We start from the raw sequence: 12492 nt of genomic DNA on the forward strand, positions 1-12492 counted from the left end.
AGTTCTCTCCACCTTTCCATCAGTGAGCACATTGTTTCCCAGTGGGGCAGCTATGATGGTTATCCCCCTCACTACCCCTAGTCACCTACCTCCTTTGACCTCTCAGACGTAGGGATTGCTACCCTTTGCTTATGATGTGTCTTCTCACATTTCTTGGGTCACTTCTATGCAGGGATTTCTATCCTTTGCTCCATGTATCCCTATTCCTTCAGCGTAGGCTCCTCATGCGGCTACCATGCCTACACCTTGTCAGTTGATGCACACATTTGGATCCACTTTTCACACTTCTCGAATGCATGGTGGGCACTTTGGGATTACTTCTCAAGTGTAATCCACTCCCCCCATCTACCCTACCCCCCTTACACACCTTATCTATCTCCTAGCACTACCACTCCTGTTGCAACAGTCAAGAATGCCTTTACGGATAAGACTTGTTCTAACGGGTCGAATTTCATCACTTGTTTGAACTTCATACAAGAAGTGTTTGAATCTTAGGGTCTTTGGAACCTTGTTGTTGGTCTAGAGCATATGCTAGACCCTCTATTAGCTTACCTTGATTTCATGCGTCAATGGAGATTTTGCAATGCCACAAACAATGTTGAGTTAATACAATGATTGCTTCTTGAGTTCCACTCTTAGTTACAACATTTTTCCCCTTGCATTTGAGTATTGGAGTCATCTCATTGACCACTATGCAGTAAGAGATCTTACTCTACGTATCAATCTCGATTTTGAGCTTTAAGAATTTTCTATTAAGAAAGGGGATGATCTAGAAGTTAAGTTGGTGGAACATTGGTGGTTACTTGCGGAGTTTGCCACTATTGGCTCTCGAAATTGAACGACGATCAGTTTACATTCTTTGGAATAAGTTGCTCAACAGAAACTTCCATTTTATGCAGTACACTATCTCACTATCTAGACTGTCGACCTTTTACGAGTTTGAGTGCCAGTTCTTGTGTTATCCAAGGCAGCATAATCAAGTCCACAAGAAAGTCTTCACGTAGCCTTATTCAGAGCAAATGGGGTTGGTTGCCTCTTCTTTGGGAGGGAAAACCAAGAGTGGCAAAAACTTGCAAGATGCGAAGGCATGCCAATTGAAGGGTGATGCCTCTTTCTTAGATGAAACTAAAGAACCAAGATCCTTTTGGCAACAACTCCCTAACAAAAATAGGTTTTGTACACACTGTTAGAGGCCAAGCCATGTGGACAAGGAGTGTCGTACCAAGGCCCAGGGTAAACCATAGTAGATTGTGACAACTACCTCCGCTCCAGCTAGCTAGTTGAGTGGGGCTACACTCCCTGTTGTTGCACCATTTGCTTCATCTACCCTAGTGGCTATTGGCAATGTAGCACATAGACAGCCTCAATAGCCTATCTCTTTCACTACTCTTGAAGGATTAGCTGATTGGTCTTCTAGTACCGATCCCATTGTACTTATGCATCCACTTCATATTCACCTCCATCTAGGACTATCGTACCACCTCGTTAGGCGTTTCATTAGCGGAGCCTTACTAGTGGGTGTATGTGATGGTGGCCACATCCTTAGATTCGCTCCATTTTCGCACTCTTAGGTCTTTAGGCTATTGAGTTGGGCCCATAGGATTTTGTCTTTAGATTTTTATTCTTAAGTCTTCTGGCGCATTTTCTCACACACACGTATAGATTTACATCATTGCATTGTTCATTCATTTAGCTTTTCATTTCAGTTTGGTTTTGTTTTTTGGAGCATCTCACTATTGACCTCTATACTTGCAAAACTTTCTCTCTTTTGTAGGGTTTTGTTTTGGGCTTGAGAACTTCATCCCTTCTATGTAGGTTTTTCGCATTCTTGTGAAGATCTTCACCATCAGCCTTTCTCCATGTGGTTGTCCAGCCTTTGTGACTGCTGCCACCACTCCGTCTGCTGCTCCAACCCTTTGGCTATTGCCCTTCCAAGTGCCCTCTACTGCCTAGTGCTTCTTCCACTGCTGCGTTTGGCCCTAGACAGCCATTGCCAGCCCCAGCCGATACCTCTTTTGTTGCGTTTGGTAGTTTCAGCCGTTGCTGGTATCTCGTGTATCTCCATTGCTATCACTAGGTATCCTACTGCTTCCAATGATCTGCGTTTTGATCTTTTACACCCTCCAACACACTCTGGCTGGTGGTTACAGCACTCGGGATCCGTCTTCGGTGGATGTCACACTCCGACACTCACCTCTTTGCCCTTGAGCATTCTCTACACTCTTACATTCATTTACTGCAGTGATTCATTCACTTTAGAGTTCTCCTTCTCTCGTTGTTTGCATTTGTGTTTTTGCATTTAGGGTTTGAGTTTTACACATCAATATCTGTGTCTTTGTGTTTTTGTCGTGGTTGTACACTTTGTGTTTCCTTAGTGCAAAGCCTTGTAGTTTCTTCACAGTCAAGTGGTTGAGGAGACTACTTGCAGACATTGGTTTTACAAAAGCAGCAATGGATAGTTCTTTAGTGTGACCTATGACGAAAGCTACTTTGCTAGAGCTAGCTGCTTTTCGGAGGCTCTTTTTGGGCCTTTGGTTGTTTATCATTGCTCTGTAAGGTGTTTAGGTGCACCTAATTTTGAGAGCTGCCTGGGGGAGGGGGGGGCGGTTTTAGAAATATGGTATGCCTTGCTTGTGAGCCCCATCTTTGGCTCATGTCAAGAACTTAGTTTACTGATCCCTAATGTTGTGAATTGGGCACCTTTTCTTTTGTCTGCCACTCCATGTAAATGGTTCAATTTGCCTTCATTTCCTATTCATATTTGCATTCTGACTTCTAGGTGTGGTCATTTCATGCTGTTTGCAGCCAGCCATCTCTTCAGTCTTTCCTCCTTGATGCCAACACTGCTAATGCTTATGGAACTTTTTATGGGCTCATCATTGTATTCAGGCTCTTCATCATTCTGGTTTCTTTAGTCTCTTATGATTTGTGTATTCATCTATTGCATCCATTCCATGTTCTGCATGCATTTTGATACCTTGTGAAACTCCTTAAGCCTCTTCTTACTTGTCAACTTCATTTGAATAATACTCTGCATCACCTCTTTTTGGAACAATATTCACCCCAAGTTGTATTTTATAAATTCTCTTCATTTGAGCATGAACGGAATGTAATCAAAACAATTGTTCAAACTTCAAACACGATTGCTTCAAGTTGGTGCAATGAGATATTTGGAATGCTGTGTAGCCATATCACTTTCTTTGAAATATCCTTTGTCAAGAAGAACTAATACATTCCATTGAATTGTTTGGAGAAATGTAGATTTGAGAATGGCTAAATCATGAAAAGTATTTATACCAACCAATAACTTTACATATGCTTTGTTCTTGAATCTTGATGCAGCGTTTACAAAAAATCCTTCACTCAAGGTCATCATCTCTTCCATTTGATGAGGTACATCATGAAAAGCTTGTCCTTTTTAAGACTTGGATTAGCTTTTTAGGTCTTTTATGTGCCAAATGTTTAAGAGTTGAAAAGCTTGTCCTTTCTAAGGGTCGAATTAGATTTTGAAGTCTTTATGTGCCAAATTACAAAATGAAATTTCAGAGTTTCTTCTCTTTTTGTTTTGACCAGATATTTTATTGCAATGTTGGGGATCCTCAATCTTTCGGGCAACAACCAATCACATTCTTTCGGGAGGTACAAATTCTGATTAAAATAATAAAATATACCTATCGCAACTGCACAGATCTGAAAATATGCTAATGTGACAGCCTGGAACAGATCTGGAGCAGTTCTGGAATAGGTAGGTGCTGACGTGGTAGTTCTGGACTTACCCTACAAAATTACGGTTTTCTAGACTGCACCTGGAAAATTAGGGTTTTCTGGACTGTGCTTGTGAATTAGAGTTTCTGATTGTTCTGAATCAGCCAAGACAAGTTGCAGAGGTCAAGGAGAACAGAGAAGATGTGTCAAAAACATAGGTCGCCACAGGCAGGAGCAACACGGGCTGAGCTGAGAGTGAAGAGAGCAGAGAGACAACTGGCTGAATGGCTCTAATACCAAATGTAAGATCAAAGTATTGCAATGGAGTAGAAAGAAGTGAACATGACTGATTGAGAGAGGGAGTGTCACAACATGACAGTTTGCATAATAGAATGTGAAGTGCAAAGTACAAAGTACAACCCTTAGACTTTAGGGTTGTGAAAGTGACTTAAAGCGCGTTCACACACAGATGTGTGTAGTGTGCGGTAAGTGACCAAAATGTGTAAGGTAAATGCACAAATGGAAATAAAAGTGACTGGGGTAAAGACCTCTCTTACGGAGAGTAAAAAGTGCCCTAGTGTCTTACGTGTGGATCACTAACACTCCTATGTGAGTGTAGGCATGAGTAAAACCCAATAGACGGCACCATTGCCTCTTTCGTGATGGTTTCAAACCTCTTCATCATGTCATGGAGTACGAGGACCAGAGATGCCCAGGTATTTTCCTCCTGGAGCTTCAAAGGCGCTGCACAACACTATTGCGAGACAAGAGACCACAACTCACCTAGAGGGACCCATACAGAGAGCATTGACAAACTTTTTTATAGGTCCAAACGTGCTGACACAACTAGCCTTGCAGAGACCGAGCCACCCTGCCAGACACCTCCCATTCCACGCTGTGGAGTCACATTGGATAGAGCCATTTCACTTTGTTGAGTACTATGACCCCTGTACCAAGACCATATCCAAGGAGGCCGCACCACAATTAAATCAGAGCCATTATCATAAGACACCGAATACTCACCACCATGCATATTTGAGTTTAGCTTTTTTTTGCATTTTTTATTTCATGTTTTTTGAGTATTTTTTTTATTTTTGAGTTTTTGAGTTTGTGTTTTGTGTTTCTTACTATTCTAACAAATTCAATCTTTTCAATCTCAATCCAACAAATTGGTTCCTTTTAATTAGTCTTCCTAAACTAGCCATATGTGTTTCAAAGTATGCAAGCTAGCTTGTGGTTACTGGAAAGAAACAATCTTGTACCTAAGGAGAAGATCATACAATGTATTTTAGACCTTGAAAGATTGCAATTAGTCAGGAAAAGGGAATCCAACACTATGCTATCCAAGTAGGGAAAAGAAGAAAGAAATTTAGCGACAAGCTCTCAGAAAAGTAGGTCATGAAAGGGTCTCTGGATGTTAGGTATGATAACATGTTTGACAATAGAGGACTTGAATTTTGAGGTTTTATGTGTTTTGCTTTTGGCATTTTGTGTTTTTATGGCCTTTGAGTTTTTGAACACTTCTCTTCCATGAATGACATTGTCAATCTCTTATTCACATTCAGCAAGATGCACATCAATGCCATACAACTCGTCAAAGCATGCTTGTTCAAAAGCTACTACATTTGCACCTCTATTCTTTTTGTTTGCTCTTCTTCCAACAATAAGCTAACTCCTGGGAAAATGGCATATGAGAACTACTTTTGACTCTCTCCCTCATGTTTAGGAGGGGTTAAAGAAGAACCACAACATCCTTCGTCACAGGTCTCACTTTCGCATTTGGATTGAGATAGCTGAGAGCCAAAGCAGTAGTAGCAGAAGGAGAGGATTGGTGAAGAAAGGGAATAAGATTGAAGGCCATGGTGACTACTCTAAGGGGCTTTGGACAAACGGCCATGTCTTCAACTCCCTTCGATGTGCAGTCCTGAAGCTGCCATAGTCGTTCATCCCTTCTTTACAAGCAACAACAGCAGAAGGATCATAGAATTCCACTTGACAATAACCTTTGGATTTCCCACTTGCTTTTTCTTCAAAAAATTTCAGATTCTTTACATTGCCAAATTCTGATAAGGTAGCTTCAAGTTCTGCATTTGTTGTCCACCACTCCAAATCCCCTACAGAAAGCATCGTACCACCATCATCTCCACTCTATGATGAACCACCATGCCCGCCGATTTAATCATTAGCCAACAGTGAATCCCTATTTCCAGCTCCTTGGATAGGCCTGCCCACCCCAGCTAAAGCCCTTTCTGTATCACCCCCTCTTCCTACACCTTTTCCTCGAGCATCATTATCGACAACCATTGTTGTAGGTCTAATGTTATATGCAACCCCATAATGTGCTTCTTTCGTTGTGTGTCCAGCACTTGCAGCTAGCTTTGTAGTTAAAGCACCACTTCCCCTTCCTTGAGTGTGAGGTGTCCACCAATCTCAATCCAAGGCGCACCTTTTTGTAGTCCATCAGTTAGCCCCTTCCTAGACGTGTGCTAGTTCCATAGCCCTCACGTCAAAGGTAGACATGGATTGTTGGGAACAGTCTTGATGAAGCAGTCCTAATGGAGAGAAATAAAGGTTGCTAATGAAGAACTGTGGATGATGAGATATGAATGTTGATGTAAAGAACTGGTACTGAAGAAGATGATGCCCTTGCGGATGCTATAGATGATGTCCAAAAAGATATGGTAAACTGCTGGAAGATGATGTTTGCATGAAGAATCACTAATGGCATAGCAGAAGGAGAGAAATGAAACATGGAAGAATGAGGATGTAGAGGGAAGCTATGTCGTTTTACTCACAAGGCATTGTTGTTAGCTATTATTCTTATTGTTAATCCATATTGAGTAACATCATTATGCACAAGGGAACTACATTCAAGTCAGGTTCATTTAAGTGGCTTTTGAGGGTAGTACCAACAATGGTTGAGACCAAGAGAGAAGAAGCAAGAATAAATATCTTGAGATAAGGAATTTGTTAGAGTAAAAAAGGAGTTGGTGAAGAGAAAAAAAAGAACATGTTGAGAAGGGGTGGCTTGGAAAAAATAAATACAACGTCTCATTGAGCTTGTTTTCCTTACTAATCCCTTTGCTACTTTTGAACTCCATCATTGAGTAGCTGTAGTGTTCCACTCAACAATGTGGCAAAGCAGAATATAAGGGCAATCAGCCCAAGAATGCTCTGTAGAGTTCTAGAAGTTCTGGAGCTTCACAGAACAACAAAAAGCATGGGGGCACACAAGCTAAGAAGGGTAAGTACCATTATTGTAAAAAGCCAAGTCATTAAATCACAGAATGTAGGAAACACATTACCAAGGAGAAAAAGGAGTCTGGGATGCTAGTTTCAGATGCGCCTTCTACTTCTATTGCCATAGAGTCCGCGTCTTTTGTCATTGACCATGACTATTGTTTTTATAGAGCATTCAGCTCTACCAAGGATGCTAGTATTTGGTTTTTTGATAGTGGTGCTTCTAAGCACATTATATCTCGCAGGGATTTGTTTACTTTTGTTGTTGCAGCTCGTGTTGGCAAATCAGTACAATGTGCTAATAATACATCTTATCCTGTTAGAGGCGTTGGAAAGATTGTTTTGAAAGCCATTGGTGGCTCTACTCTTTATATGTTCCAAGGATAAAGAAGAATTTGTTGTCCATTTCTTCTTTAGCAAAATGTGGAATGTAGGTCACTTTTGATGATGACAAATACATGGTTAGGGATAAGGAATCCTTGACTTTGGTGCTCATTGACACATTATGTCATGGACTTTATGAGAGTTAGATGCTCACTTTGTTAATCGGTTAGTTTATTTGGCATCTACTCTTACTCTTGTTATGTCACGGGCAAAGTTATGACATGCTTGTATGGGGCATGTGAATTATGCAGTCTGATGCTTATGTAGCGTACTCAGATGTTGGAAGGTTGACCTCTCTTGGAGAGACCTCTTGAGTACATTTATGAGGGATGCATTTTGGAAAAAATGCATTGGTTTTCTTTCCCTTGTGATGTTGCTTACAGAGCTAAGGCCATGTTGCTGATTGTGCATTCAGATATATGTGGACCCATGCAAACAAAGTCATTGGGTGGATGTTTTTACTTTGTTACCTTCATTGATGACTTTACATGTTTTTGTTGGGTTTTTTCATTGATTAAAAAGTTAGAAGTGAATGATGCATTTTTGGCTTTTATTGCACTTGTGGAAAATGAATCTGGCTATAAGATTAAGACTCTTTGTTTGGACCGAGGGGGGGAATATATGTCTTCATTGTCGAATTCCTTTCTAAAGCAAAAAGGTATTGCACATCAGTTTACTACTGCATATAATCCATAGCAGAATGGGGTTGCAGAAAGGAAGAATCGGTCACTCATGGAGATGGCTAGATGTATGCTGAAAGCTAAGAAATTGCCACGTGTTTTTTGGATGGAAGTAGTTATGTGTGCTTGCCACGTTTTGAATAGGTGCCTTACTAAAGCATTGAAAAATATTATGCCTTTTGAGGCTTGGAACAGCCGTAAACCTTTAGTCGGTCACTTTCGTACCTTTGGGTGTCTAGCATATGCTCATATTTCCAAAGTGTTGAGAAAAAAGTTGGACAATAAGGTTGTCAAATGTATATTTGTCGGGTATAGTAATGAAAGCAAAGGGTCTAGATTATAAGATCCTGTTTTCAAGAAAGTTTTTGTCAGTAGAGATGTGATTTTTGATGAAAAATCAGAATTACCTCTTGCTGGTTATGTCACATATCAGGCTACAAAAGATATGTTTGGAGGGTTGCTTCCCATTTAATATAGGTGGAGCTCCATTAAATGAACAAAATGTTCAGCTAGCTGCTTCATTAAATAATGCAAAAATTCAGCCTATGGCTGATCAAAATTTCAGCAAGATGTTGAACAATAGGTTCAACAAGAGCATGTACATAATCAAGATGCTAGGGATATACCTAGATGGTATTTGTAGATTATGCAGGATAGTCATTTGAATGCTCCTCTTGTTGGTCGTACTCGAAGACAAACACGTTTGCATGATTATGCCAATGCTATGGAGTTTGTTATGGCAGCAAACACACATGATGATAATGAGCTTGATTCCTTTGAGGAGGATGTACAACAGAGTGTGCATTGGATGGCAGCAATGCAAGCTGAACAGGATTCTATCATGAAGAATTAAACATGGGATTTAGTTAAATTGCCTGTTGGGAAGAAAGCCATTGGTACTAAATGGGTTTATAAGTTGAAACAAAAAGTGGATGGATCCATTGATAAGTACAAAGCTAGGCTTGTGGCCAAAGGCTATGTGCAAAAGAAAGGCATTGATTATGAGGAGACATTTGCTTCTTCATCCCGTATCACCACTATCAGGTGTATCGTTGCATTGGCTGCTCATTATGGTTGGATTGTGCACCAACTTGACATTAAAATTGCATTTTTACATGGGGAACTTTAGGAAGAAGTGTATTGTATAGCAGCCCATTGGTTTTGTAGTTAAAGGATCCGAACACTTTTTATGTAAGCTGAAAAAGGCCTTGTATGGTTTGAAACAAGCTCCAGGAGCTTGGTACGCAAAAATTGATGCCTTCTTACTTGGCCAAGGGTTCATAAACAACCCATTAGAGTCTACTCTTTATGTATGCAAAGAGAGGGGATCCTTGTTGGTCATTTGCCTTTATGTGGACGATCTTTTGCTCATAGGGATACATTGGACAATGATCAGAAGCATCTGTACCTGCGGGATAAGAAATCCCCAAGGCAGAAGTCCCCTTCAAATACCGAAGAATCCTGAGGGCAGACTGCCAATGCACCTGTTTGGGTTCAGTCATGAACCTTGCCAAAAGACCCACAGCAAAACAAAGATCAACATGAGTGTTGAGAAGCCAAATCAAGGATCCAATCAACTAACGGTAGCGTGAAGCATCCATCACGGGAGAATCTGAGTGTGAAGTGGCCTTCCAATTTTTATCCGTAGGAGTAGTAATGGGCCGACAAGTCTCCATCTCAAAAGTCACCAAGAGCTCTTGAATGTACCTCTGCTGAGAGATAAAAATCCCCCTCTGAGACTGATAAATCTCGTGACCCAAGAAGAAATGAAGAAGTCCCAAATCCGTCATCTCGAATGCCTAATGTAAAGCTGTCTTGGTCTCTCGGACCTCTATGCATGATCCCTGGTTAGAATCAAATCATCAACATACAACACAAACAACGCACAACCAACCTCGAAAGTGTGCACATAAAGTCGCGGATCAGCCTTGGAGTGCCGATATCCCAACTTCGATTGAAGAAACGAGTCAATCTTCTCGTTCCATGCATGCGGAGCTTGCTTGAGGCTATACAAGGCCTTCTTCAACCTATAAACTTTCCCATCCGAGGATCCAAAGCCAGGAGGCTGCTCAACATATATTGCCTCCTACAAGTCACCATTCAGAAAGGCCGACTTCACATCCAATTGATAGACAGGCCATCTTCTATGACCAAGGCAAGAACAGCTCGAATAGTTGCCATACGAGCAGTGGGGGCAAAAGTATCATAGAAATCAATGCCTGGGCACTGAGCAAAACCTTTAGCAACAAGGCGAGCCTTGTGCTTGTGCAAAGAACCATCGCTAAGGTACTTGGTCTTGAAAACCCACTTGACACCAATCACCTTCTTGTGAGAGGGACGAGGCACAAGAGACCAAGTGCCATTCCTTTCAATAGTCTCCAACTCGGCTTCCATGGCCTTTCACCAAAGATCAGACTTCAAAGCCTCCTTTACTGAAGTGGGCTCTCGATCCTGCATAACAGGGGCCAACAAACAATAGTTGGAGCAAACAAGCTCTGAAGAATGTGCCTGGTTCCTCCCTGACCTCGGTGGTTCAATCTATAGTTCCCACTCTTTAGGGACTCCTTGGATCCCTGAATCTCGGAGTGTGTCACGGGCCCAACGAGGAGGAGGATGAACGTCCGCCGTTGCTCTTCATCTGCTGAAGACTCAGGAACATCCACCGGTGGAATCTCCTCGGGGGTGGCCGATGGAAGTGAAGACTCGGAATCAGAAGAAGAATCTCCATCAAAAGGCTCTGGCTCCAAAGAAACTATCTCGGGAGCCCAACTCTCTCCTGGATCTCCAAGAACGGGGTGCTCCTCACCCCCCTTTGTGGCCGGAACTTCCACGAACCGCACATTGCGGCTCGCGTAGACATCCTGCTTGACGGGATCAAATAGACGATAACCTTGGGACTGGGAGCTATAGCCAACAAAAACCTGTCGTTGGGAAGCCGCCTCGAACTTGTCACGCTGTGTCTTCAGGATGTGCAGATAAGCGTCACACCCAAAGATTTTGAAATAAGAGACATCAGGCTTAGTCCCAAAGTAAGCCTCAAAAGGTGTCATCTTGTCAACTGCCGAAGTGGGAGATCCATTGAGGATGTGAACTGCAGTAGCCACTGCCTCGGCCCACAGAAATTGAGGTGTCTGTCGGTGCCCCATCATTGTGCATGCCATCTCGATCACACTTCGGTTCTTCCGCTTCAAAATGCCATTCTCTTGGGTAGTGTTGGTGTTAGTAAACTCTTGGTGAATGCCTCTATCCGTACAAAAACGAGCAAACTCATTAGACATAAATTCATCTCCCTTGTCTGCACGCAAGGTCTTCAGTCGCTGGCTAGAGCGGTTCTCTTCAAAGAGAAGCCAATCCTTGAAGTGAGAGAAAGCCTCCGACTTCAAAGTCAAGAAATAGGCCCAAGTCATCTTGTTGTAGTCATCTACGATCAACATGAAGTACAAGCTCCTCTTCAAGGACTCAGTCCTTATTGGGCCACAAAGATCCGTAGATACAACCTCCATGGGTGAAGTAGATTGTCTAGAAGCTTTGTTGGGAATTGCATCTTGATGCAATTTCCCACGAATGCAGGAGATACATGGCTGATGGCTCACCGCTATGTCCGGCAATCCTCGGACAAACGACCCGTGCGACGCCTTCCGAAGGTACTCGTATTTCAGGTGGCCAAACCGAGCATGCCATAGCTCGGACTGTGTCTCAGAAGTAAGAAGAAGAGAAGTAAGAGTTGAAGAAGACTTTAATTTGTAGATGCCATTGTCCTCATACCTTGTAGAGAGAACCTTCCTCGATCCATGATCAAGGACTCGAACAGTATCACTGTCAAACTCTACCAAGAGGCCAAGAGCACAAATCTTATGGACCGAAAGTAAATGATACCTCAAACAGGGCACATGCAACACTTTAGAAATGTGGGTACCACTACATCTATCTGGAATAAGCTGCATCTCACACCGTGTAGCAATAGACATAGAAGAGCTGTCTCCAATGAGAATCTGCCCATGCGAAGGTTGCAAATGGGCAACACCAATGGTAGGAGTCATGTGCCGGGAGGCACCACTGTCCACGATCCACTCACGAGCCTGGGAAGCTACCATCGCAGCATCAGAAGTTTTCGGTGGAGAGTTCTCAATGACTGCTAAGTGTAGAAAAGCAACTGATGAGGGTGCAACCACCGCTCCAGAATCCTTTGTGTCCTTCTTCTTGGTGTCCTTCTTGTCTTCGTCGGGGCAATCCTTCTTCCAATGACCGGTCTTTCCACAAATATGGTACGTCGATTCCTTCTCCTTGTCCTTCTTGGATTTGTTGTCTTTCTTCTTCTTCTTTTGGTTCTTCCCCTTCTTCTGAGAGGCTTGACCAACCAAAGCATCCGATTTGGAAGCATTCTGTTCCTTCAACTGTTTCTCTTGGTCCAAGACCAGAGGAACCAACTCTTCCCACTGAAGAGTCGATTCCCGCCCTGATGCAATAAGAGCGGAATAAAAGA

At 42.4% G+C, this 12492-nt stretch overlaps 1 protein-coding gene across 3 annotated transcripts in view; it reads left to right on the forward strand.

Moving 5' to 3' along the window:
• Positions 1 to 12492, forward strand: part of LOC148016669 (alanine aminotransferase 2-like) — a 190956-nt gene that overhangs the window by 14417 nt on the left and 164047 nt on the right. For all 3 annotated transcript variants that reach the window (XM_087664104.1, XM_087664105.1, XM_087664103.1), the window contains exons 3-4: positions 3343 to 3393; positions 3574 to 3639. In XM_087664104.1, the coding sequence (XP_087520230.1) occupies positions 3343 to 3393; positions 3574 to 3639 (117 nt within the window). The remainder of the gene's footprint in view (positions 1 to 3342; positions 3394 to 3573; positions 3640 to 12492) is intronic.

Source organism: Lygodium microphyllum, chromosome 23, assembly GCF_053477565.2.
Source record: "Lygodium microphyllum isolate KBCC chromosome 23, Lygodium_microphyllum_v1.1.10, whole genome shotgun sequence".
Lineage (NCBI taxonomy): Eukaryota > Viridiplantae > Streptophyta > Polypodiopsida > Schizaeales > Lygodiaceae > Lygodium > Lygodium microphyllum.